This window comes from Ambystoma mexicanum, chromosome 2p, assembly GCF_040938575.1.
Source record: "Ambystoma mexicanum isolate Mex_15411 chromosome 2p, UKY_AmexF1_1, whole genome shotgun sequence".
NCBI lineage: Eukaryota > Metazoa > Chordata > Amphibia > Caudata > Ambystomatidae > Ambystoma > Ambystoma mexicanum.
Genome location: NC_090923.1, coordinates 1,461,397,169 through 1,461,420,871, shown reverse-complemented (window position 1 = coordinate 1,461,420,871; position 23,703 = coordinate 1,461,397,169). Strand labels below are relative to the sequence as shown.

The 23,703-nt window shown below is 46.2% G+C and overlaps 1 protein-coding gene across 6 annotated transcripts in view; it reads left to right on the top strand.

Annotated features, from left to right (window-relative positions):
- Positions 1–23,703, top strand: part of FANCA (FA complementation group A) — a 3,206,914-nt gene that overhangs the window by 789,017 nt on the left and 2,394,194 nt on the right. For all 6 annotated transcript variants that reach the window (XM_069646037.1, XM_069646039.1, XM_069646038.1 and 3 more), the window contains exon 11: positions 650–762. In XM_069646037.1, the coding sequence (XP_069502138.1) occupies positions 650–762 (113 nt within the window). The remainder of the gene's footprint in view (positions 1–649; positions 763–23,703) is intronic.

Sequence of the window (23,703 nt, the reverse complement as noted above, 5' to 3'; positions counted from 1 at the left end):
CCCAATCCATGGAGAAGATATTAATTTGAGCCCAGAGGGCGAGGTTTTGGAATGGGTGCAAAGACACAGTCAAACGTGATCCCCTGTTTTTTTTTTTTCTTTAAGTCGTGAAGTGATATCTTGTCTCTAAACTGTTTGTTGTTCCCTCGGCATGACCAACATCACATATCTGGTGACAAATGGCTATCTTTGGGGACCTTATTGACTATCCAAAAGACTGGCAAGAACATTAATAAAGTTAACGTAACTGCAATGGAAAAACTGCATGTATCTGTTGCGATTGACATTCATTGATGGAAAACCTGGTTGTTAGATCACCTCTCATGTTTCTTATTATGATAATATCAACCTAAGAGACCATGTGGGTGCCTCTGGGCAATTTACAAAGCATAGTAACATAAGACAGTTTAAAAAAAAATAAAAGACAGACATCATTCCCAGAAAGGTGAAAGTCTTCTTTGATTTGTTGCTATCATTGTGGAGTTCACAAAATATACCACATTTTGCATCAGTGTTAGTGACCTATTCTTTCTCTTCCATAAGATGCAAACCATCCACCCCACCACCGCACTTCGCTGTAGCCATCATGCTTGATTATGATATGTTTACATCACTCTGAATAACAATTCAATTGTTTTCTTGTCTGTAGGTTATGTGCCTTTGAGGGACCAGCGCACAAGAGCTCTGTTCCTCTTGAATCCAGGGAACAGTTCTTCAATCACACACTGACACAAGTACTTACCTTTAGGCCCCTGCTGACAGGTAAGAGTCATTTTTTTATTTTCCTATTGTCCTATTGTTTTCCTATTGTCATTTTGGTAATGGGACTGCCTCAGTCCACTGGTGCTGCCCATTGTCGCGCACAGAAATGTGACCTTATAGTCTGTCTGGAAATTCTAATTTCATGCAGAAAAGGTTGCATTTGCTTTTCCCCCTTGTTTTATCAAATATTTTTATACTGCGCCTCTCTATAAGCTGTGTACTATCCTATCAGATAGAGAGGGTGTGCACATACTTTCCTTTTTTTGTCAAGCTGTTTGAGTTTTTTGCTTGTTTTTATATTTACACAAAGCCACAAAACTGGCAAACATTTATTGCATTTTATTTAACCCTTCAAATGCCATGGGTTTTCCCCTCCAGTGCCAAGGCCTCTTTTGGGGATTTCAGTATGTGGGGGGGGGGGGCCATCAAAAAATGTGGGATAGGCTCCCCAGTGGGTGGGGCAGTAAGGTGTGGGCACCCTGGGAGCAGATTGGCACACCAATGTGCCCATCTGCGCCAAGGCAAGTTTCGTAAACAAAGAAACACATTCAAAATGGCAGGCTGCACTTTAGTGGGGGCTGAGGGGCACCCTAAACCGCCTGAACATTTTGAAATGTAATGCGGGGTGCACCTCTCTACCCCCAACCCAAATGGAGGGGCGGGGCATCTCATGTAGCCCTCCCTGGGGGCAGATAAGGGGGGGCCTGTCATGCCCTCCTCCCTGGGGTCAGGTGTCCCTTCATATGAGCAGATATGCATGACATGGCCCCCACTCCATTGTGGGTGGCGGGGAGGAGGCAACCACCCCTCCCATTACAGAATTCCCCAGCGTTTTGGGGTGCCCCACAGCCCCCCCTAAAATTCTACCTATCATTTTCACTTTTTTCCATTGTTTACCCAACTCCCCTTGGTGCAGATGGGCACAATAGTGTGCCATTCTGCCCCCAGGGTGCCCAAACCTTACTGCCCCACTCACTGGCGGGGCCTGTCCCACGTTTTTTGGTGGCCCTCCCACCCCAAATTGATGGGGGGCACCTCATGCAGGCCTCCCTGGGGCTCCTACGAACGGCTGCATGAGGTGCCCCCTTCCCTGGGGGCAGATGATCAGCCATTTGCCCCCCAGGGGGGCCCTAATCTGCAGGCCTCATGCTTTGGGGGGTATGCACACTCATTCCTGGTGGCCAATTGAATGGGGGCCACATGATGTACTCCTACCTGGGGGCAGAAATATGCCCCCAGGGAGGGCTACAAGGGGTGCCCCCCCTTTCCAGTTGGTGTGATCAGCCATCTGCCCCCAGGGTTTTCCATAAGTGTCCCCATGCTTTGGGGGGCCGGGGGGGAGGGCTGCTTATTGTAAGCAGCCTCCACCTCCCCCTGCTTTCAAAACAAATCCCTGGTGGTCTAGTGGGCATTGCTGGGCGGGGATCGAGCGCTCTGTGCCCAGCAATGCTTTCACAAAAGGTATCTAACGACACCTCCCTCGATCTCCGGCTTGAAATACAGCCGGAGATCGAGGGGGATAAAGGTGGAGACTCATCTTTCATTTTCGCAGCGGCAGCCCGAAATGGTCGCCAATGTGAAATTAAAGGTAATCCAGCCCCTGGGCAGTGAGGAGGCGGGACCTCCCCCTCACATAGCCCAGGGGTTGGATTACTGTTTTGAGCGATCCCTGATCTTCAGGGATCGCTCAAAACAAGGTGCCAAAAGGATGAGCTATCTCGTCCTTGGCACTTAAGGGGTTAATGTAAATATTTATAAATTTAGTATACGCATTAGCTACCCAAGTAGCCAGTTACTTTGCAGAATTTTCATCATTCAATTACGCAGTGGCGGCTGGTGAGTTTGAAAGTTGATGGGGTGTAAATTTCCCCGGGGGAATTTATGAGCGAGCCACCCTAAGAGCGGTGTTGGGGGTTCTCCCCCTTCAAAACCTTTGCAAAATATGGCCTCCAAAATTTTCAATTTACTGTCCCAACCCACTGAAATATGGCATAAAAAGCATTAGGTTTTACATACTAATGGTGGTACATTATTCTTTTTTTTTTTTATTTGTTTATTTTTAAATCAAGGCAGGTTGACAATTACAAAACATTATAAGCAACAATTTAGGCATGTCGACCCCCAGTCCTTCTCTCCAGATCTCTCCCCATGAACCCCTCCTCCCCCCGGTCCCCGAGACTGAATTCCTCCTCCTTGCGTTGCCCGCTATGCACCTCATCGTCTATGTGTCTCCTTCAGGGTTCTCTTCGTCCTTCAGAGTCCACCGGGCCTTGGTAGGTTTGTAGGTCAGGGCGGGGAATCGCTGGTCATATTCTAGAATTGGGGCCCAGATATTCTGGAATTGGTGGAGAGTTCCCGCCTTCGCTGCTGTCACCTTTTCCGCAATCAATATATCCCAGAGCTTTGTCCACCACTGGGCCATGTGGGGGCCTTCTGGGGATTTCCAAGAGCGGGCCAGCACCGTTTTCCCTGCTAGCAGACAGTGGGTCAGTAGTTTTGCTCTGTTTCCGGAGCGTGGGTAGATCGCAGGGATTGGAGCTCCCAACAGGACTGGCTCTGGTTCTAGCGGGATCGCCGTTTCGGTGATTTGTGTGATGGTTCCCAAGCATGATTTCCAGAATTCCTGGATCTTTGGGCATGTCCATCACATATGGAAAAAGGAGCCTGGGTAGCCGCACCCTCTCCAGCAGGAATAGTCTAGTTGGGGGTTTATATGGTGGAGTCTAAGGGGCGGGTAGTACCACTGTAGCATGATTTTATACGCGCATTCCCTGTTGGTGATGCAGGTAGATGAGGCATGTGTTCTAGTCCAAATGTCTACCCAGGTTTGGTCTTCTATTGGGTGTCCCAGGTCTGCCTCCCATTGGGCCATGCAGCGAGTTCTCGTGATCAGGAAGTCGCCCAGAAAGCGCCTATATAGGGTGGATACACTCCCACGAGCCGCGAGGTCCCCAAGTGTGAGTTCCAGGGCGGTGAGAGGGCGTGTTGCTGCCTGCAGAGTTTGGGGGTACGAGCACCAGTGGCGCAGTTGGATACAAGTAAATCTGTCCCTTTCATGGAGTTGGAACTTTTCCTTACATTGCTCAAATGTGAGTGGTGCCTCTTCCGTGCACAGCTGATCTATGGTCTCCAGGCCACCATTTATCCAGTTTTGGAAGTTGCGGGGGTGCGCTCCCGGCGAGAATGCTGGATTATGAAAGATCGGGGATCGTGGGCTCAAACCTCTTGGCACTCCCTTTCGTTTCAGTGCCCAGTCCCAGGAGCTTAGAGTATGTTTGGTTGATAGGAGGAGGTCTCCCCAGTGCGCTCTGAGGGTGGGTGGGATGTGTGGCAGAAATCGTAGGGGCAAGGGCACTTGTGATTGTTCCAGTTCTACCCATCTAGGGCGGTTTGTGATAGTTTGCCTCGCCTGGATCTGTGCTAATTGGGCCGCCACTCTGTAGGCCTGCAAGTCTGGGACCCCCAGACTTCCCAGTCTGGAGCCCCCCAGTAGCGTTTTGAGGGGGATTCTCACCCTCTTACCTTTCCAGATAAATTTCAGCATCTTTCTCTGTATATCACGGAGGGTTGGTGCGGGGATCGCCACTGGAAGGGAGGCGCAGGCGTACAGGAACCTCGGAAGGAGGTTCATCTTACAGGCTGTGATGCGTCCCAGCAGTGAGATCTCCTGGGTCGCCCAACGTTTCAGGTCTCCTTCCAGTTCTTTGAACAACCGGGGAAAGTTCGCTTTATATGTGTCTTTTGGGTCTGCTAGGATGTGGACCCCCAGATAAGGCATAGCCCTTTTTTCCCATGTAATCGGGCACATCTTGGCCAGTGGTTCTCGCTCTTTCGGGGTGAGGCCGATGCTTAGGGCCGATGATTTGGCGAAGTTTACTGCAAAGCCTGAGACTTCTCCATAGCTGGCTATTTCTCTTAGTGCATGTTTCAGGGATGAGTGGGCCTCTGAGATCGTGAGCAGTACGTCGTCCGCACATAGGGCGATTTTGTGTTGTGTGGGGCCGACCTGTGGGCCCTTGATCCAGTCGGTTAGCATAATTCTCTGTAAAATGAAGCCTGCCTGGTCCGGGTGGATGATCTCCGGTAGGACGCGACTCAGGCGGTTCGCCAGAATTTTCGAGTATATGTTCGCGTCTATGTTCAGAAGTACGATCGGTCTGTAGGAGGTCAGGTTTCTCTGATCTTTTCCTGGTTTGGGCAGGAGGATGGTAGTTGATTCCTGCATCGATGGGGTTACCGATCCCGTTTCCCTGAAGTTGTGTTATCAGGGGGGGGAATCAGCTGGGGTCTGAACAGTTTACAGAACCTGGTCGATAATCCGTCTGGGCCCGGGGCTCATGTTTTGAGCGACTTAATGGCCTCCCCAATCTCTTCCTCTGTAATGGGCTCCTCCAGTTCACCTCTTGCCATGTCGGGGGAATCGGGACAGTGCTGCCTTTTGCAGGTATTCAGTTTGTTGCGATAGGTTCCGTGGGGTTGCTGTCATGATCTGTGTCAGATGGTCCAACGCTAGTTGTTGTTTTTTAAGTTCTGAGTATTGTATGACTCAATTGGAGTCGCGCAGGCCAGCGATCACATTAGTTTGTCTCCGTTTGGCCAATTTATTAGCCTTGTTGTTCTTCGCGTAGTATGATTGTTTGGCCTTTGCCATGAGTAGTGCGGTTTGTTCCGCGTAGTGGGCTTCTAGTTTTTTCCTGGCTGTGCGTATGGTTCGCTGCGTCCTGGGGGACCAACCTTTTTTCTTGTGGACTTCCTCTGCCTCCCTCAGCTCTTCTTCCAAGGCTATCTGGGCCTGTCGCCTATTCCGGTAGTAGGCCGCTCCCTGGGCGATCAGGGTGCCTCTAATCACTGCCTTCATGGCGTCCCAGTTATTCGCCACAGAGGTGTCCGAGGCCGGGTTTTCCTCGAAGAAATTTTTAATCTCCTTTGCGATCTTGTCTCTTGTTGCCATATCGTTGAGGATCGGGTCATATAAAGACCATTTACGGGAGTTGTTGAGTTTGGGGTTCTGGGCCCGGAGTTCTAAGATCACTGGAGCGTGATCGGATATGGCTCTTGTGCCGATGGACACCTCTTTGACAAAGGCCAGGGTTTGAGGGGAGGTTAGGAGGAGGTCGATCCTCAAGAAGTTTCTGTGGATGTATGAGTAAAAACAGTAGTCTATTTCGGTGGGGTGGAGCACCCGCCATGCGTCCACTATCTCTAGGGATCTGAACAGCTGGAGGAGGCTCAGCGCCTGAGTAAAGTCGCTCGGAGTTGGGGGGTGTGATCTGTCTTTGGTAGGGTCAGGAACCCCATTGAAGTCCCCTCCGATTATCGTTTGACCCTCTACGAAACGTGCGAGGGAGGAACCCAGTGAGTTATAGAAGTTCAATTGTCCAGCGTTGGGGGCGTACACCGAGATGAAGGTGTATAGGTCTCCTGGCAGAAGGCATTTGACAGCTATGAATCGGCCTTCTGGGCACGTTTTAGTTTCCAGTACTGTGGATTTAAGTCCTTTCTGAAGAGGATCGCAGTGCCTCCCTTTTTGGTTGCTCCAGAGGCGAAAAATTGAAGTGGGAATTGCCGGGAGCGAAGTCGGTTAACATCTGCCGGTAGCAGGTGGGTCTCCTGAAGCATGGCTACCGCAGCTTCCTCGTCCTGGAGTTTTAGTAGAATTGCATTTCGCTTGCTAGGAGAGTTCAGTCCATTGACGTTTAGGGAGAGAGTCTCATGGTCTGATGGTCTGATATCACTTCTCTCCCCATCGCTTGGTTTGGGGGGAGTCATAAGAGGGAGATTCAACCGCCATTTCCGGTGTGAGCCATGAGAGTATCATCCTGCACTTGAGGTTTTAACTTGGGGCCCCAACTTTAACTGGTGGGTGGGCCGACATTGTGAGTACGGACGCACACCCGGCCAACAGGGCCAACTGTCCAATCGTACTGTGGGTTTGCAAGGAACTAGAGTTAGAATGTTTCCTTGGAGTGGGTATGAGCCATGGGTATGGCCACCCGCCACCGTCGTTGAGATCTATTAGTTTAGAAGTGAGGTGGTGGATCCCTATTAGGTGAGGCCAGGTGAGGCGAGGCTGGAGTAGTATCGGTTTCCTGGGACACAGAACCGCCTTTGATCATCTCCCCCTGTTGTTCCGCTGTATTTTCGGCCATGATGACCGTCTGGGCTTTGAGGAGGGGGGTGGCTCAGGGTCCCCAGCCCCCTCTGGATTCGGTGTGGAGGGCTCTCGGGGTAAGGTCGGGTGCATGATTTTATCTGCGTCTTCCAGGTGGCTAATTCGGCGCAGGGTGCCTTTATATGAGAACTGCAGAGCTGTCGGAAATAACCATCTGTATCAGACCTGTTGCTCCTGGAGGAAAAGTGCCAGGGGTCGGAGAGCTCTCCTTTTCTGAAGGGTGAGTAATGAGAGGTCTTGATAGATCAGAAGTGGGTTCCCTGGAAGGTGATATCATCTCCTTGATGGCTGATCGCTGAGATAGCCTCTTTGGTTGTGAAGAAGTGGACCCTGGTAATAACATCGGGGGGGGATCCGAGTCCATCCCCCGGCGTGGGCGTAGCCTGTGGGTTCGGTCCAGCAAGAGCTCAGATTTGTCTAGGACTGGGAGTAAAGCCTTGAAGAAGCTCCCCAAGTAGTCCGCCAGCTTGTTGTCGGGATGGAAGCTGGGATGCCCCGAATGCGGAGGTTGTTGCGACGTGCCCTGTTTTCCAGGTCCTCCTGTTTAAATTCCAGGATCTCGTATTTGTGTTGCAGGGAATTGATGGAACTCTGGATTTCCGCTAGGGTGGTTGTGTGATCCCGTGAATGGTCTTCGAATTCTCCGAGCCTCTGCTCGACCTCCGTTGGCCTCTGGTCTGTCTGCTCCACTTTGGTGGTGAGTTCTGAGAGGCAATAGCGGAACTCGGACTTAATGTCAGCCATGAAGGCTACTAGGTCTCCTTTGGTAGCGAGGGCACCCCTTTCCTCTTGAAGTTTCTGTGGGGTGAGTTTAGGAGGGTCTTGCTTCTTACTTTCATCCGATGTGGCGAACATGGTGGTTATATCCGCGCCCTTGTTGGCCTTTGTTTGCTTGGACATGATGGTTATGTGGAGCGTTCTCGGCCGAAGAGGAAACGGAGAGCCCTAGGGTTGTGGAGGAAGCCTCTAGGGGTGAATATTGCTCCAAGCTCCCTGCTTGGTCAGGTCTTGCAGGTTCCTGAGAGTTGTTGGGGCGGCTGGTCGTGTGGTTTCACAGTTAGCTATCGAGGGGCATTCGAGCGTGGAAAGAGGAGCTGGCGGGAACAGCCGTTGCCCCGAGGCGAACCAGTTCACTGGGTGGGCATATGGGCCGGGGCGCCCCAGGAAGCGTTGGTCCGGGAGGGACCCTCGGCCGTTGCTGGAGTCCCCTGCTGATCTAGCAGGCTAGGTCCGGTTCACGGACCGCAGCCGAGCACGCGAGCGCCGCACGCCCCATGTACAGGCCAAGGCCTGATCTCTCGTCTCGGGCCCCGCCTGCCTCCGACTCAGTCTGGGCGGCTCTTTGTCGGCGGGTCAGCGGACTTCCGCGGGATGTCAGGCACTCGTCCGCTTCTCCTCTCCAGCTCCCCAGCACTCGACACGCCCGTCACCGCGAGGTTCGTAGTTTGCTGCTGGGCTCCGGCGTGGCCGCCATCTTGCTTTCCTCGGATGGTGACGGGCGCTGGGTTTGGCGGCCAATTTCGGATAGAACGCTCCCGCGTTAAATGATCATTTTGGGCCGGGTTGTGCTGTGATGGTTCCGGTCGCCTTGGATGGTATTAGTGGCTCGGTACCCTCAAGGGAACTGCATTATTTTGACGGCGGGCATCCCACGGGCGGCTTCAGAGGAGCGGCCACATCGATGGCGATCCAAGCCAGGCCCCCGTGGTACATTATTCTTACGTGTGCAAGTGTGATGGTGTATTTTACAGCAGCTTGTATTGCGAATAGCTGGTACTATGGTGTATGCATAAAGAAATGCATTATATAGACAGTCATTAATGATGGAAAATTATAATTTTGTCATGCTGTTACTGGCATTCATATGCGTTCATCCTCTTACTAAGGTGGGATTTTAGGCATTTTTTGAAAGGGGAGAAACCAAGCTAAAATAAGTTGTTCACCAATGAATTAATGCAACATTTGTCCCATCTCTAATGGCCGTCTGTCTTGCGCCATTGCTTCAGTTGCTCAAATTTGAAACACATGGAATGCACAGGTCACAGAAATAGCACATATATATTGCATTGAGAAAAATGCAACAGAATTAGTTTACTACGTTGATTATTTTCAGTGTTTTATTATCACAACCAACCATAATATCATAATCTTATCACAATTAAACAAACTTCACATATCTCACTGTTCTGTCAAATAGATCACTGCAACCTTACACAAAATCCTAACATGTAAGTTTAAACAATTAAAAGACATTTAAACAATTAAATCATTCAATTAAGGTATAACCCACAAAATAACTGCAAATAGCTTGTAACAGAACAACATTCACCTGTCAATCATTTTGAAAGTTTGTACACAGATTGTGCACGTCTATTTTTCAGAGAAGCAAATTTATCAATAGTCCCTGTGTTGAAGTCGGGGAGCTCTTGAATTCGTTTTTTTCCATGGACAGCATTGCAAAACCATTCATACGATCCTCAGTCATTATGTTTCTCAAGAATGTTTTAACTCGCTTCAGGGTGGATGTGATGGAACACGCTGGACAATGGATTCTTCCAAATTAAAGATAGTCTCTATTGACTAAACCAAATTGAGGTAAATAGAAAAAAAAACTACAGAAGAAAAAAAAAATAGCAGGATGTCACTTCTCCTTAAAACGAAAATCAGAGTTGGCTTGTCCCCATTGCCCTCATAAGATAAGGGAGGTATCTGTGTTTAATCCTCGTATGCCCAACGGAACTCTGTACCTTCTTCTGCTCCTCCGACTCTGTTCTGAAACAGAAAGGAGGAAAATGCATTAGTCCTTTGTTGCTGTTCGCTTTAAATAGGGGCAGGAGATATCTAGTCCAATCGGGGCTCCCAACGCTTTGAAACCTTAATAAGACCCCCAAGCCCCACCCCCTTTCTTTCCAAATGCCAGCCTCCATAATGGATTATTCACGGGTGACTCACTGGAACTGTCTTCTGATGTTATACCCTTCGGTGAGTCTGTTGCTCTATGGTAAGTGTTTTTAAACACTGATTGAGACCCATGGTTTTGCGTGTTCCTTTGTTGACAAAGAGTATTTACAGACGGCTTTACATATGGTTTTATTCTTCCCAGCTTGCGTGTGCGGTATCCAGTTCAGTCAACCCACTCCCTCATGTTTGCATGTTGCCTGAACGTTCCTTCACTTCCGGCGGGAGAGGCTGAAAGCGGGAAGTTGCTACGTTCAACTTCCAGCACTGCAGCCGGCGTCTTACTCTCAAAGGGTTGAACGCGGTCGCCTCTGCTGATCTCAACATGTATCTATGATGTCCATTTATTTCCCGCATCATGGGCTCAAAAGGGAAGTCTGCTGTTTTCAACGGAAAGCACACCGGCTGGCGTCTTGCTGCAAGTCGGGTGAATGCGGTCGCCTCCGCCGGTCTTTCCAGGTGTCTCACTTTCTTTTAGTGGGTAGTTACTTACGGACATGTTCTTGCCCCACCAACTGTTTTCCGCGTCCCCTTTGTCCCTAGTCTCCATGCCTACGGGTAATCTTTGTATGTTGTCCACATTGAGACCCTCCTCCGAAACCACAGGTTTACAGTGGAGAAATAGCACTCGACTCAGCTGTTGTCATGGGTGTAGTAATCAGAATTTTTAATAACTGCACTGTCTCACAAAATGCTTCTTCAAGATTGTTTTCGATGAACAGTTTTAATAAAGAAATTGCCGCACTTGCACTACAGGATTCCGGTTTCACATAAACAATTGAAAGCTCGGTGCGCAGTCTTTCCTTGTTTAACATGGCGTACAATTGGACAGTTGCAGTCAGTGCATCATTGGGAAAAGACTGTTCATGTGTTTGAAATAGGTCACTCTGCAACAATTTGACGCCCTCTGTTTAGTAAATGCAAAGCGTTCTTGGGCTTGTGTAACTATGATATCACATACTTCTTTTGCCAAATGATTTAAAGTGGTCATATTTATATTGCGACTTGCAAAAGTTGCCTCTGCTGGAGGTTTAGCTTCATTATTGTCAGTGCTTTCACGTACTCTGCCAATGCACTTGATAAACATTGCAGTGGCTTTCTGCACATACACAGAATCCATATCTCGCTTCTGAAGATGATTATATAGAATGTCAACATGGGACTTTGTCATTGAACAAAAAAAGGAAGAAAAGGAACTCCTTCTCTTTCAGAGTTCTAATGAATCCCCGGGCGTCATGCACAGTAACTCTCTCAAAATCATCCTGTTATTCAATGGTCTCCAAGCATCTACGGAGTGCTTCCCAATGCAGATATATGGCTTCTACCACCCAAATAGGGTAGCTCCAGCGAGTGCGAGATGGTCTTGGAAGTCTTTTATCTGATACCTCATCTAGAACTTTGGTTCTTTTTGGAGAACAAGAAAAAAATGTACAGAATCCAGAGATATCAATAAAGAAAATTTGAGCTTCTGATATTTTGAAAACGGCTTGTTCCATGATGAGGTTAAGCTGGTGTGCATACCAATGTACATAATGCCCATTTGGATACACCTCAGCTACTTTCTTTTGGACTCCACCAGACACCCCCCTCATTACACTTGCACCATCATATGTTTGCACAATTACTTTTTTTGTGGCTTTCTTCAAGGAATACTTTGTCCAATTTTTCCATTATGACAGTAGCAATGGTCTGTGCACTAGAATCTTTCAGGTGAGTAAATCCATAAAACCTTTCAACAATTCTGTATCGTTCATCAATGTAGCGATAGACTAGCACAGACTGAGTCTTAGTGAAAACATGGGTTGTATCATCTGCCTGAATAGCCACATAATTTGTGCGTTTTAACTGCTCTACAATGATCTCCCTAGTGACTGTGAGCATGCAGTCCAGCAACTCATTCTGAATTAATTTTGAAGTGCCCTTAAATACTGTTACATTGTTTAAATGCAGTTCCATTGCACTGTCTATGATGGATACAAAATGCACCAGGCTTCTAAATACACCCGGATTCAAATGCACTGCAAAAACACACACAGTCGATTAACTTTGACAAGATGTATCGGTTTTTATTCACATCCTCATTATGTTTCATCACTCTCCAGCGATGGGCATCATACAGCTGTGTTGCAATGTTTACACTTCCCAACATATGCAGCTGTAATATATTCTTGATATGAGATTTGCACGATTCATGTCTCTTGCTTTTTTCTGACAAATGCTTTAAGTCAGTGACTCCTGTTTTTGTCCATGCATTTTCACCACCAAACAGCAGGTAGGGGAAGCAGAACAAAGACCGCTTAGCAACACTACCAGTGAGCCATGTCTTCTTTTTATACCAAACCATGGAAAATGTGTGTGTGTAGGCCTTTTCCCTATCTTTAGTAGACTGGTGAATTTTTAAATCAGGCCGATCAGGCCCTAGTCGTTTCACATCCAGTTTTTCACCGTGTGCGAGTCTGGAAAATGGTTTTGTGAGCGATTGATCCACCAAATTCATTTTCATCAAGAGGGACACCTGTTAATAAGCAAAGTATGATGTACATATTTATATGGGATCACGTAGTAATTGTTCAATGGTATGCTCTTTCATAACACAGAAGTATAATATGTCGGTACTAGGCACAGATAACATCTGCAATTATACCCTACTCAGCTGTACTTGTCATTGACCAGTACAGCTGAGTTGCGTCTAATTGCAGATGTTATCTGCATGAGTTATCATACATACCCATTAGCAACTGTGACACCAGCCAGTATTGGGGCTTGCTTGGCACACGTGTGCTTATGAAAGAAATGAAGCAAGTTTGTTCTGTTAATACTTTTCTAAAAAAATCCTTTTTTACAATGTGGAGAGAAGTGCATATTGATTTTCCCAACTGCAACGCCCTACCCCTCCCAAGCACTGTGAGAGTAATGGGAAAGAAAGAAGGCATTCTGAGGTTTCTCAGCGATAAAGTAAAACTGAAATCACTGTATACCTTTCAACTGGAAGATACCAGAACATCATCAGTTACGTGGCAACAGACACCCAAATCCTATCCTTGCAAAATCATCAGTTTCCAAATGGACAATAAGTTTGCTTCTCTTTGACCCATATGCAGGTTTTTTCGAATTAGGTCTTATGACTTCCCATTTTTGCATGCCACCTTCTCAACTAGCCATAGATAGCATTCTTTAGTCTGTACTGTTCATCTGATTTTCCCCACCACTTACAAACATGGGCTTCTTTTCAATTTTTTTTTAAAGCTGAGCACCCAATCCTACATAAGACTCATAGTATCTCACCTGGCTTGTCGTTCTGGAGAATGGTAACTGCAATTAACTATCCCGAAGATGCACTATACATGTTGAAGTCTGATATTTTTGGTTCCGGAATTAACCTGAACTGGTTGGATTTGTTCATGAATGATGTTTTCGATGGTCTGTAAAGAGAAATGGAGAGCCTGGTCTGAGAAAGGGCAATATAGGCGGAGAGCAGTATGAAAATGGTTTTAGACATGAAAGAGAGAGTTCACTGCCCCCACACAAGTAAGTTTGCCCGTCCCCCAAATTCTCTGAAGCTGCCTCTCCCTGCACAGCTAGTGAGAAATGGCATAGGAGCAGGGAGAGAGAGCGTTGCTTGGTTATTTACCTAACGACTGACCATAGTTTCTTTTTTATAGTGGTACTTAACTACATGTGACACGCTTGTTGTTCAAATTCCAAAATATGCTTTTTGCCCATCTTTTGTTCTCCACCTCCTTACTGTTCCCACCTGGTCCTTTCATTTGTTCCCTTTCTGTATGTTTGACAGCCATCCCACTTTGCCCCTGTGCTCATGACTCGTGCCTGATTTATGCATCAGCGCCACTTGAAGGGGCCGATGCTTGTTGTCCCATCTGCTCGTGGTATAGTCTCTGGTATGTTTTCTGCAGGGGGGTAAACTTTCTGGGGTCAGAGTCAGCATAGTGAGAAAGTAGGCCTAGCATGTCTGTCTGCCTGGAATCAGTAGACTCAGAAGAGCTAATCACACAATTTCTCCACTTAAGATTCTAGTGGTGCCTTTAATCAATGCTGGAAGTTTGTGTTGCAGTGTGTCACATGGGCTCGAAGAGACACTCATACTAATCCAAGATGGCTGTTCATTAGTTCCAGCTGCAGCACTGAGGGGGGAAATCTTTACACTTTCATCTTACCATGTGTGTCCACTGCCGCGTGGATCGGCTCTCCATGCCTTTTTGAGAAGGATGGCAGATAGTCTGCCATACCCCTGGCGATGGCGAGTGTCTGCACTAGTTCTGTTTAAAGCACAAGCCTCTATCAGGCTGCCTGTCTTGGCAGTAGTAGAAGCTGTTCAAAAAGTAATACCATTCATTGAAATCTAGTATATTCCACCTGGAGAACAAAATGTGTGTTTACCCTTGTCATCACTGTCTGAGCCCATCCCGCCAGTCGTATCTGAGGACTCAAAGGAGGACCAGGCCAGCCAAGCCCAGGTCCCCCTTCCTGTTATGGCATGGATGGGCTACAAACAATGGGGTTGACAGCTATCCAGAGCCCTGGCATGTTCAGACTCTTTTGACTGCAGTGGCCCCAAATGGGGAACTGACTTATGCAGGGGTGGCATGAAGTACGAGCTCACACACACCTAATGGTCATAGTTTAGGATAATGGGGGGGGGGCACCTGGGAAGGCCAATCAGAATCCAGGGCTAGCACGTACCACCCCAGGCCCTTCCCTTGACACGCCACGGATCATTCCCGACAGTAATGACTGAACAAAAAGTCATCACTTTTGGGTATTCTGATAAAGACCCCATAAGTGGCGTAGGATATATCTAGACTGGTGTCCCTTGCTTTGTGCGCCTAGAGAAGGATACTGCACCTCACACTTGAGTCCCAACAATTCCGAAAACAACGGTGGTAATGCTGGCGTTCCACTACCGAAAGGATGTAACCTTCAGTTCAGACTTCAGTGGTGTTTTTCGAGCGGGGCAAAGACAGGCTTGGATTTTGTTCGTCCACTTTTGTAATGGCAAAAACATTGAGCCACTCAAAGCTGCCCATCCATAAGGTTTTGGTGCTCCCAGACCCAGTGCATCTCTCTCGTGTGATAACGGTACGAACACCCGCAGGTCCATACTGGGAAGCAAACCACTTCATTGATGATGCCCAACTAGGCCAAAACATGTCTGGGCTGGCATCTGTTCCCTTGCAGAGGGGCGTGGTCCAGCAGTTTAGGCTGCACTGCTCCCCGTCAAGGACTTATTTCCTGAAAAATGGTTGAGCACCTTCTATAAAGGAACCGACGGGCTCAAATAATAGAAAGGGACACTTTCTGGAGGGTTTCCCTGTGTCTATGACTGATTCAAAGCTTGCCATCAGCTTGTGGGTGTTATTGTGCGAGTGAGTCTGTGAGAAGGGCTCAACAACTTCCATTATTCTGTAAGAATATGTTATTATATAGTGTTTTTGCCAAAGCAGCTGTGCAGATATTTATATACAATTATTATTACCCAACCAAGGTACTCATTTAGTGACTGCTGAAGGATGGAAAGTTGAGTTAGTTTCATGGGATTCGAACTTTCAACCTTTAGATCACACAAACACATCGCCTGTGAGCGCTATGCACCCCCAGCTATCTTGCTGGCACTGAAAAGCCATCAATTTTTTCCTGCCCACAAAACCTTTATTTAGCGAGCACCTATGTCAGTAGCTACATGGCAAGCAATCATGTGAAAACCCACAGAAAGATGGCACATAGGTGTGGCACAGAATAGCTGCCTGCATGCTCCGCTTGGAAAGAATGCCCCCCCCCCCCTAGAAAAATGATGAGCTTGAAAGAACTGATGGCAGGGTGGAACCGCAGACCTCCATTTTAAAAAGTGTAATATAAGCAATTCTCTGCTCAAACAGATGATTGCTTCAAATCGTTTGGCGGGTTCGCACTTCATATGCTATGTTTTCGGCCCAGATTGATCAGGCCTATTTTGGAAATATTTTAGAGCGGCCATTACGGATGTATGAGCAGTAACATACACACAAAAAGCATTGCCACAGAATATGCATATTTAGTAAATGTACCAGTCGAGGGTTCTCGGAGGAAAAACCGATACAGTAGTTCACTGCTGTATAGGTCAGTCCTGGGCTGGGCTGGCCTACTCGTCCGCGTGCAGTAGGAGTCGCTCCAGTCCAGAGTCGCTCAGTCAGGACAGGAGACGGAGAGCGGTCCTGGGCTGACAGTGCACAGTCAGTGCTCCAACTCCGAGAGTCCTGCCCGAGGCCTGCCACCCAGCCTTCACCGTCAATCTCCTGGTGAAGGCCGGGCAGCGGGCCACGGGCACAAACAACATGGTCGGTGGCGAGAGCCATCCTTGGACATTGGCACTGCATCTCAAACAGTGAGAGGTGTAGGCCGAGTGTCGTGGCCCGGGGCCGCCATTAAGTTTGAGTTAAGTAAACGCTTAGTCTTCCATGCCGCATGGTGAAGAAGACCAAGAGTTTACTTAATAACTAGTACAAGCCACACACAACTTAGTCACTCACTTACCTTAGTTGGGGCTGCAGCCAGCAGCACGCGTCTGTGGATGGGCCTGGTTCTGGGCAGCTGGGTCACTGACAACTACGAGTCCTAAAAGTCCTCCACACCAGCAAGCAACTCAAGCTAGGAAAGAAGAAGAAGAAGGTGAGGCCCACACCCACACGGATTGTCATTGGCTGCTAAACAACCGATGACAATCCAACACAACCTGTTGCTATGCTGCATGGCCTTCAGTGCTAGCACAGGACTACAGGAGGTCTCCTCTACTGCGCTGTTTGCGCAAAATACCAATAGTGAGGGGCCACCCCTCTTGCGCCCGACAGCCTCCCAAATCAGAGGATGGGATACGTAGAGTGCGTGGAGCTACGGCAGATTAATAAATAAATAATTAATCTGCTGCTCTGCAAAACAGATTTCATTTTGCTGGCACAGCAAAAAAGAGTTCTCTTCTAATCTCTGTGACGTGGAAGTGTGCCGCCCCCCTCTCCACCTATGTCATCGGCTGCCACTGCAATTAGGTATTAGTCATTGATTACGCCCTCTGAAGAATGTTACTACCTGTTGTGTTCGGGCGCAGATGCAAAGCGCGTGGCGCAGCAATAAATAGGCACGCACACGGAGAGCTGTAACCTGCTTGCTTCTTTATTAAAGGCATGGTCTAGTAAAAAATGTTATTGTCCCTACGGGTCGGCCATGTTTTTTTAAGCCTAAGTGGCTTGATTTTAGAAAACTTTCCTATGGACCTTACCCGAGTTTTCGTCCATTAAACGCACGCGAAAACAAGCACCAGGGAGTCGCCATTTTCTGATAATCCTATCTTTTCCCCGATCGCCCTGGCTGACCTGCTTTTGCGGCACTAAATCAATTCCCCCGCCCCTGAGCCTGACATTATCAAAACATTCATATTCCTCACCTCTCCCCGTGACGTTACTGTGCTGCGTAGGCAAACACGCCCAGTCGTCTTCTGCGCGACTCCACACAGAACCCGGAAACCAACACAGATCAACTCACAACACAGCGCGCCACAATTCGGAATATGAAACTGTACTTTAAAATGAAACAGCAACACGGTACATTTGGTAAAGTACATTTATTTGACATTAAATGTTTAGAGAATATTCAGCAATTGCCATATGAACTCCGGAAGCCATTTATTTTCTTTTATCTGTATACGCAATATCTGTTCCGTTTCATCTTGAGTCACGCGCTGTTCCTTTATGGTACACAGGGTGTTCATTTTCGTAAAAAGAATCACTTTGGAAGCACGGTGAACCGCAAGGCTGTTCCATCAACTAGGCACTAGTCCAGCCTAAAGGTTGTTATGTTGCTTCTAGCCACTAGTACAGCGTAAGTGCATGTGGGCCCTTGGCGATCGTCCCATAATATGGTGATTGTGCTCTAGTTGTTGACACGAAGCTGCAGGTGTCTGCTGAAGAATCCATCCGCCGGTGTCTCAAACAGATGGCAGTGGCAGAATGGGATCAAATACATGTTATGAAAACAAAAAAATGATAATTAGTCTCGCTAGCCAAACTTCATTAATATTACTCATTTTATTTATTACGGCCGATCAGAAACTATTTGCTTGCAAGGATAGTTCAATGGAGTATGTTCGTCTCTAAAATCAATGCGAAAAGTAACAAGATAAATCGAGGCCAACACACAATGATAAACGACAGTAGTCTACATGCGTGAGGAATGATATGATATATGATATGGCATTTGTAACGCGCCTATACTCAAGTGTTTCTAGGCGTGACGAGGCAGGTGGGGAACAAGGGCAGACAGACAACGATCCTACTAGGCCAGGTGTCTTTCTGATCGCGCATGGGGAAGGGCTCTACATGGTTAGTTGAATACAAATTAAATAATAGGGCCAGCTGGTGGCAAGTGCAAGGTAAATGCCGGGAGAAGGGGCTGAAGGATACAGAGACAGTCCCGTAGTGCAGGTAGGCAGTGCAGGGAAAAGTGGCTGGGCCAAGGACCGAGATCGGTGAGACCAGTGGACCTGCATGCCCATGTGCCCACTACGAACAGTTTTACTTGCTTTTCCTAGCTTTTCATTCATTCATTTATTCATGCATCCATTCATTAAATCTTCAATCCGGTATAAAAGCGTGTAAATATTTACTTACATTATATTTGAAATTTCCATTGTGTCTCTTCGTAATGCAGTCTGTAAAACGGACCGTGCTCTTGACAATGATTTTTCCTATACTGACCTAAAATGAAACTCGGTCTAGTTTCTGAATTTTCTGCCTTATCGTCTCTTACGTTATTGCGCACTCCCTTCAAATGTAGTTCTTTCGGCATGGTCCCTGTCTCAAGGTCAAAAAACAATAGACCCTTATACTTCCAGTGCGACTTGTGGGCCTCATCTGGGCGTTGTCCTTCGCATTATTTATTTTCAACATCACGTAGTATAGGCATCTGTGAGAACTTGAAGTTTAGAATCCGTCTATGTAGTGCGCCTCAATGTGCAAATGCGAACTGGCTTCTCTCCCAAATGCCATGGCGCGTTCTAAGTGCCCCAATTTTGTCCCCGTTGTCTGCGAGCTTTGCAGCCCAAATTCAGACATTACATTTTTGGCGGACGTTCAGGGAAAGTATAAAGTACCACAGGAGTTGAATTAAAAGTGAGATTTATTGTTTGTTTTATTATTTGCAATACGCAAGCCTCCCCTCCGTTAACAGTGCGCAGCATTTACATTTACATGAGATGAGACATGAGAAAAATATATACATACACATATGTAAGGTGAATAGAGAGAATTCAAAGATGACACCCAGCTTGTTCGCCACCCATGATGGTGAAGGTAGGGGTTAGGTTTACAGGTACACTGTACAATAACATTTATTTACAAAAAGACAATCGTATTGCAATTATTTAAACCGGGATTTGTACTTCACAATCAGCTGTGCTTCGGGTGGGCATGGCACAGTCGCAATGTTCGGTGGCAATGAATCACTGCTCTGTACAGAAACGTCCATAATTCCATATCTGTGCTTCTCTAACAAAGCAACAATAAGGCCTTTCACAAAGTCGAACTGCATTTCATCATAGACTGGTTTGATCACCCATTGCTTACTTCATTTTGAAAACACCTTAGTGTAGCGAGGCATCCTTACTTTACCCCTAGTCCTAGATTGTTCACGTCCGGGGACAAAGGGCCATGTTCACATTGGTGGAAATGTTCATTTGCTGTCCAGCGGTGAACGTTGGTACAGTGGTGCATCAGTGACCGCCATTTTTCAAGTAGTATTTCCACTGACCCCTCACAAGTTTTTGAGCTCCACCAAAGATGGTTGGTGATAGAACGTGACCACTGCAAAATACTTTCGAAACCTTTTTTTTTCCCTGCAGCTGAGATTTTCTTATTGATTGATTTAGCAAGATGCCATACGTCAAATTGATGTTTAATATGTGGGAACTGCTCTCTCATTGTCTTGGCAATTGAAACGTGTCTATCCGTGGCTATGAGGTCGATGTGCATTCCCCTCGATTGTAGATATTCCACTGATTTTATAAAACCTAGTTTCTCCATGGCCACTGAGGATGTACATTGTATTACCTACACGACCACCAAACTCACAATTTTCTTACTATCCATGTCCTGAAAGTGGTAGGTGCAGTACTTGGCAGAAAATCCAGGGCTGTCGCACTGTCCATCGCCGGCTAGCCTGAATCGTTTGCCTTCGAATGTACTTGCTAGAGACAATTGTTCAATTTTCCAAGCATCACTAATGGCCGGAAACAGATAATCACGTTGGTATATGTAGTACAGCGCTTTAGAAATGAAATGGAGTCCCACAAACTGAAAGAAAGCCTCTAACTTTCTAAAACTGGAGCCATTAAAAAGTGATACAGCTGCACACAGTAGATTGCCTGCTGGCAGTTTCCCCAGCATCGGTTGTGCAGACCATGAGAAGCTATGATTTAATCTACAGGCGGCATTTATTTTGACGTTACTGCCTTTTATTTGACTAGTCACATTAATCAATGGCTTCCCACATACTTTCCCTCTAATGGAATGCACACATTTCAGCATACTTATAATTTCCATCAAACAACTGTCGAATACAATGTATTTGCTCTCTTTTATTAGACTGTCATCCTGCGTCAACGTTGTTTCGCCTTTGACATTGTGGAGATTTCAACATATTGGAAAGTAAAATCGCTGATATCAAGTTCTGATGCGTCTATGGATGCTGCGGCTGGTTCATTCTCTGTCATTTCAACATCTATTACTTCAACATTAATGGGAGAACACAACAATGTCCACAGGTTTTTTGGTGGCAAATTTTTGGCGGGTGTAGATTGTGTAAATTGATCTGCAACTACTTCAGAGCTATCTTCAATAAATTCAATAACATCTTCTTGTGGTGGTGCGGTCGCACTGTAGCTATTGTCCAATGCAACTTTGCTGTAGTCTCCAAACACAGTTAATTCATGTTCTGGCCATTGGACATGAGCATCTCGAGCCTGAACACGCCTCGCCTCAATTAATAGTTCCTCCATAGTGTACACGGTCTGGCAAGCCACATCTCTCATTCGCTTCACTGTCTGTGTGTGTATAGTTCTGACACCCAAGGGTAACTGGAGGAGAGATTGGAAAAGGGATGTTCAGTTTAAACACAAGATGGAGTGTAGTAGAATTGACTGGAAAAAAACATAAAATAGTCCCCAGCACAAACATTTTTTTAAAGTTATGAACTGTTTGTAACTAACCTTTTTTTGTTTTTTTTTCTTTGCAACTTTTTTGACTCGACCTTCAGCATCTGCACGCTGTAGCTCCGATTCGTTTCCGCATGTCCTCCCTTCCTCTTGCTCTGCAACGACTATATTTTCTATATCTGCATAGACAGCACGTAATGAGGCTCCATCGTCTCTCTGAAACATAGTACTTTCATTACTATGTATCAAAATATTGTTAGCATAAAACACACGTGAGGACGAACACACAGGTACATCTCAATAGCCAAACACAATTTAAACATTGTGTGCAACAATCAAACGACAAGTATTCGACCAGTGATGATCTATTTCGATGGAACTGTCAGTATCCATACGTCTGGCTCTGCATGGACTGCCATGAATGGTTGTATTGGAGAGGAGGCATCCGCATCTCCCTGAAACACAGTACTTGCATTAGTATGCTTTTCAGTATTGGAAACACAACACACACTTGGGGTCGACGGCACAGGTACATATAAAGAGATAACCACAAATGATGCATTGTCCAAAAGAATCAAGGAAAATCCAAATATGATCACATTTCATCGACTTATTTCAACGATTCCTTTACATCTGCATCATCTAAATGAGATGTTGTGATTGTGGTGGAAGCTACGTCGTCTCCCTGAAACACAGTACTTGGATTAGTATGGTTTTCAATATTGGAAACATAACACACACTTGGGGTCGAACGCACAGGTACATATAAAGAGATAACCGCAAATGATGCATTGTCCAAAAGAATCAAGGAAAATCTAAATATGATCACATTTCATCGACTTATTTCTCCGATTTATTTACATCTGCATCAGCTAAATTGGATCTTGTGATTGTAGTGGAAGCTTCCTCGTCTCCCTGAAACACAGCACTTGCGTTAATAGGGAAGAAAGTATAGCAAATGGAATCACGTTATATGATCACGCATGATGGAGCTGTCATTATCCATACCTCGTGCTGCTGAAGAATATCTATGAATGTTGCAAATGTAGTGCGCACTTCCGAAAGCTGTTGCGCCGATTCGTATACGCATGGTCCCGCTTTCACTTCCCCTGGAATTACTTGAATGTCAGGCTCTGCATCCAGTGCAGGGGTTGACGCTCCATCAACTGCCTGAAACATAGTACTTGCATTAGTGAGGATTACAATAGTGAAAACATAACACACACCTGAGGTCGACAGCACAGGTACATATCAACGGCTAACCACGAATGAAACATTGTGTATAACAATCAAACAACAAGAATTCCAGCTCTGATGATGTCGCTCGATGGAGCTGTCAGTACCCATACCTCCTGCTGTTGAAGAACATCTAGAAATGTAGATGTGGCGGACACTTCAGCATCTCCCTGAAAGATAGTACTTGCATTAGTATGGATAACACTAATTATAACCGAAAACAAACACCAGTGGACGATAACTAAGGTGTATATCAATTGGAAAGCACTAACCAAACATTCAGTAAAATGATTACACGATAAAATAAAAATATTACTTGACATGCATAAAACAGGTCTGTAGCGGATTAGCCTAGTAAGATTACCTGATATGCGCTAGAAGTGGTTGATAACTGCGACCACGTCAAGGATGTAGAATGTTCTTGCTTCAGATTCAAGGGATAGTCAAGAAGTTGTAAAGGTAAATTAATGATTGATAATGAAATGCCAATATTAAAAATAGCCATGTAAGGCGACAGAATACTTGTAAAATGCTCAATACAGCAGAGTTCCCTGTTCCCATATATATACATTGCGTTTGTGGGTTATGAAATCGAAAAATAATATATTGGTAAATGTCATTATTCAACAAACTATACAATCATATCAATATCGAAATTATTACAAGGGATAGAACACCTACAATATCAATTAATCCGTTTGGATACCTACACACTACCCCAAGGCCTAAAGCTAAATCCGGACACTTGACTCACCGGTGGCGGAATGTGGACGAATAGAGTGGGAATAGCGTTTTCGAGCAATTTCCGTGTCGTTCGCCATTTATTCTTCTTTGTTACCCAAGATGTTGTGTAGATGTCCAAGGAAAAGTGCTGGCTGCAGATGCGGTATCGATCACCCCTCCTGTCGTTTAAGACTTGTTGGACTCTACTTTCCAGCTCATCCAGTGGATATCCGCAATGTCTGACCCATTCTCTTATTCGATCAACAGTTTTCGGGAATACATGCATTGTAGTGCCTTCAGATTTTGCATGGGTCTTCGAAGGGCAACCGCTAATCGAACAGGCAGGCATTGTTGATAAATCTGAAAAGTAAATATCGACATTATTATACAATCTTCAAGAATAAAGATTTGATACAAAAGTAAATTAATCATACAATGATCAATGCAAGGTTTGTTTTGGTCGCAGGAACTATACCAGTTCATTATGTGCGGCTTAGTATTTGCATAAGTTGCAGAAATGTATAAATGATGTGACTAAAAACTGAACATGTGACTCATCCCTTGGATGTTCTGTATTGCACGAGAAGGAAACATGCTTACATCATAGACTGGACCCCCGAAGGATGCAATTCGATGACAATTGACACAGATGAAAATA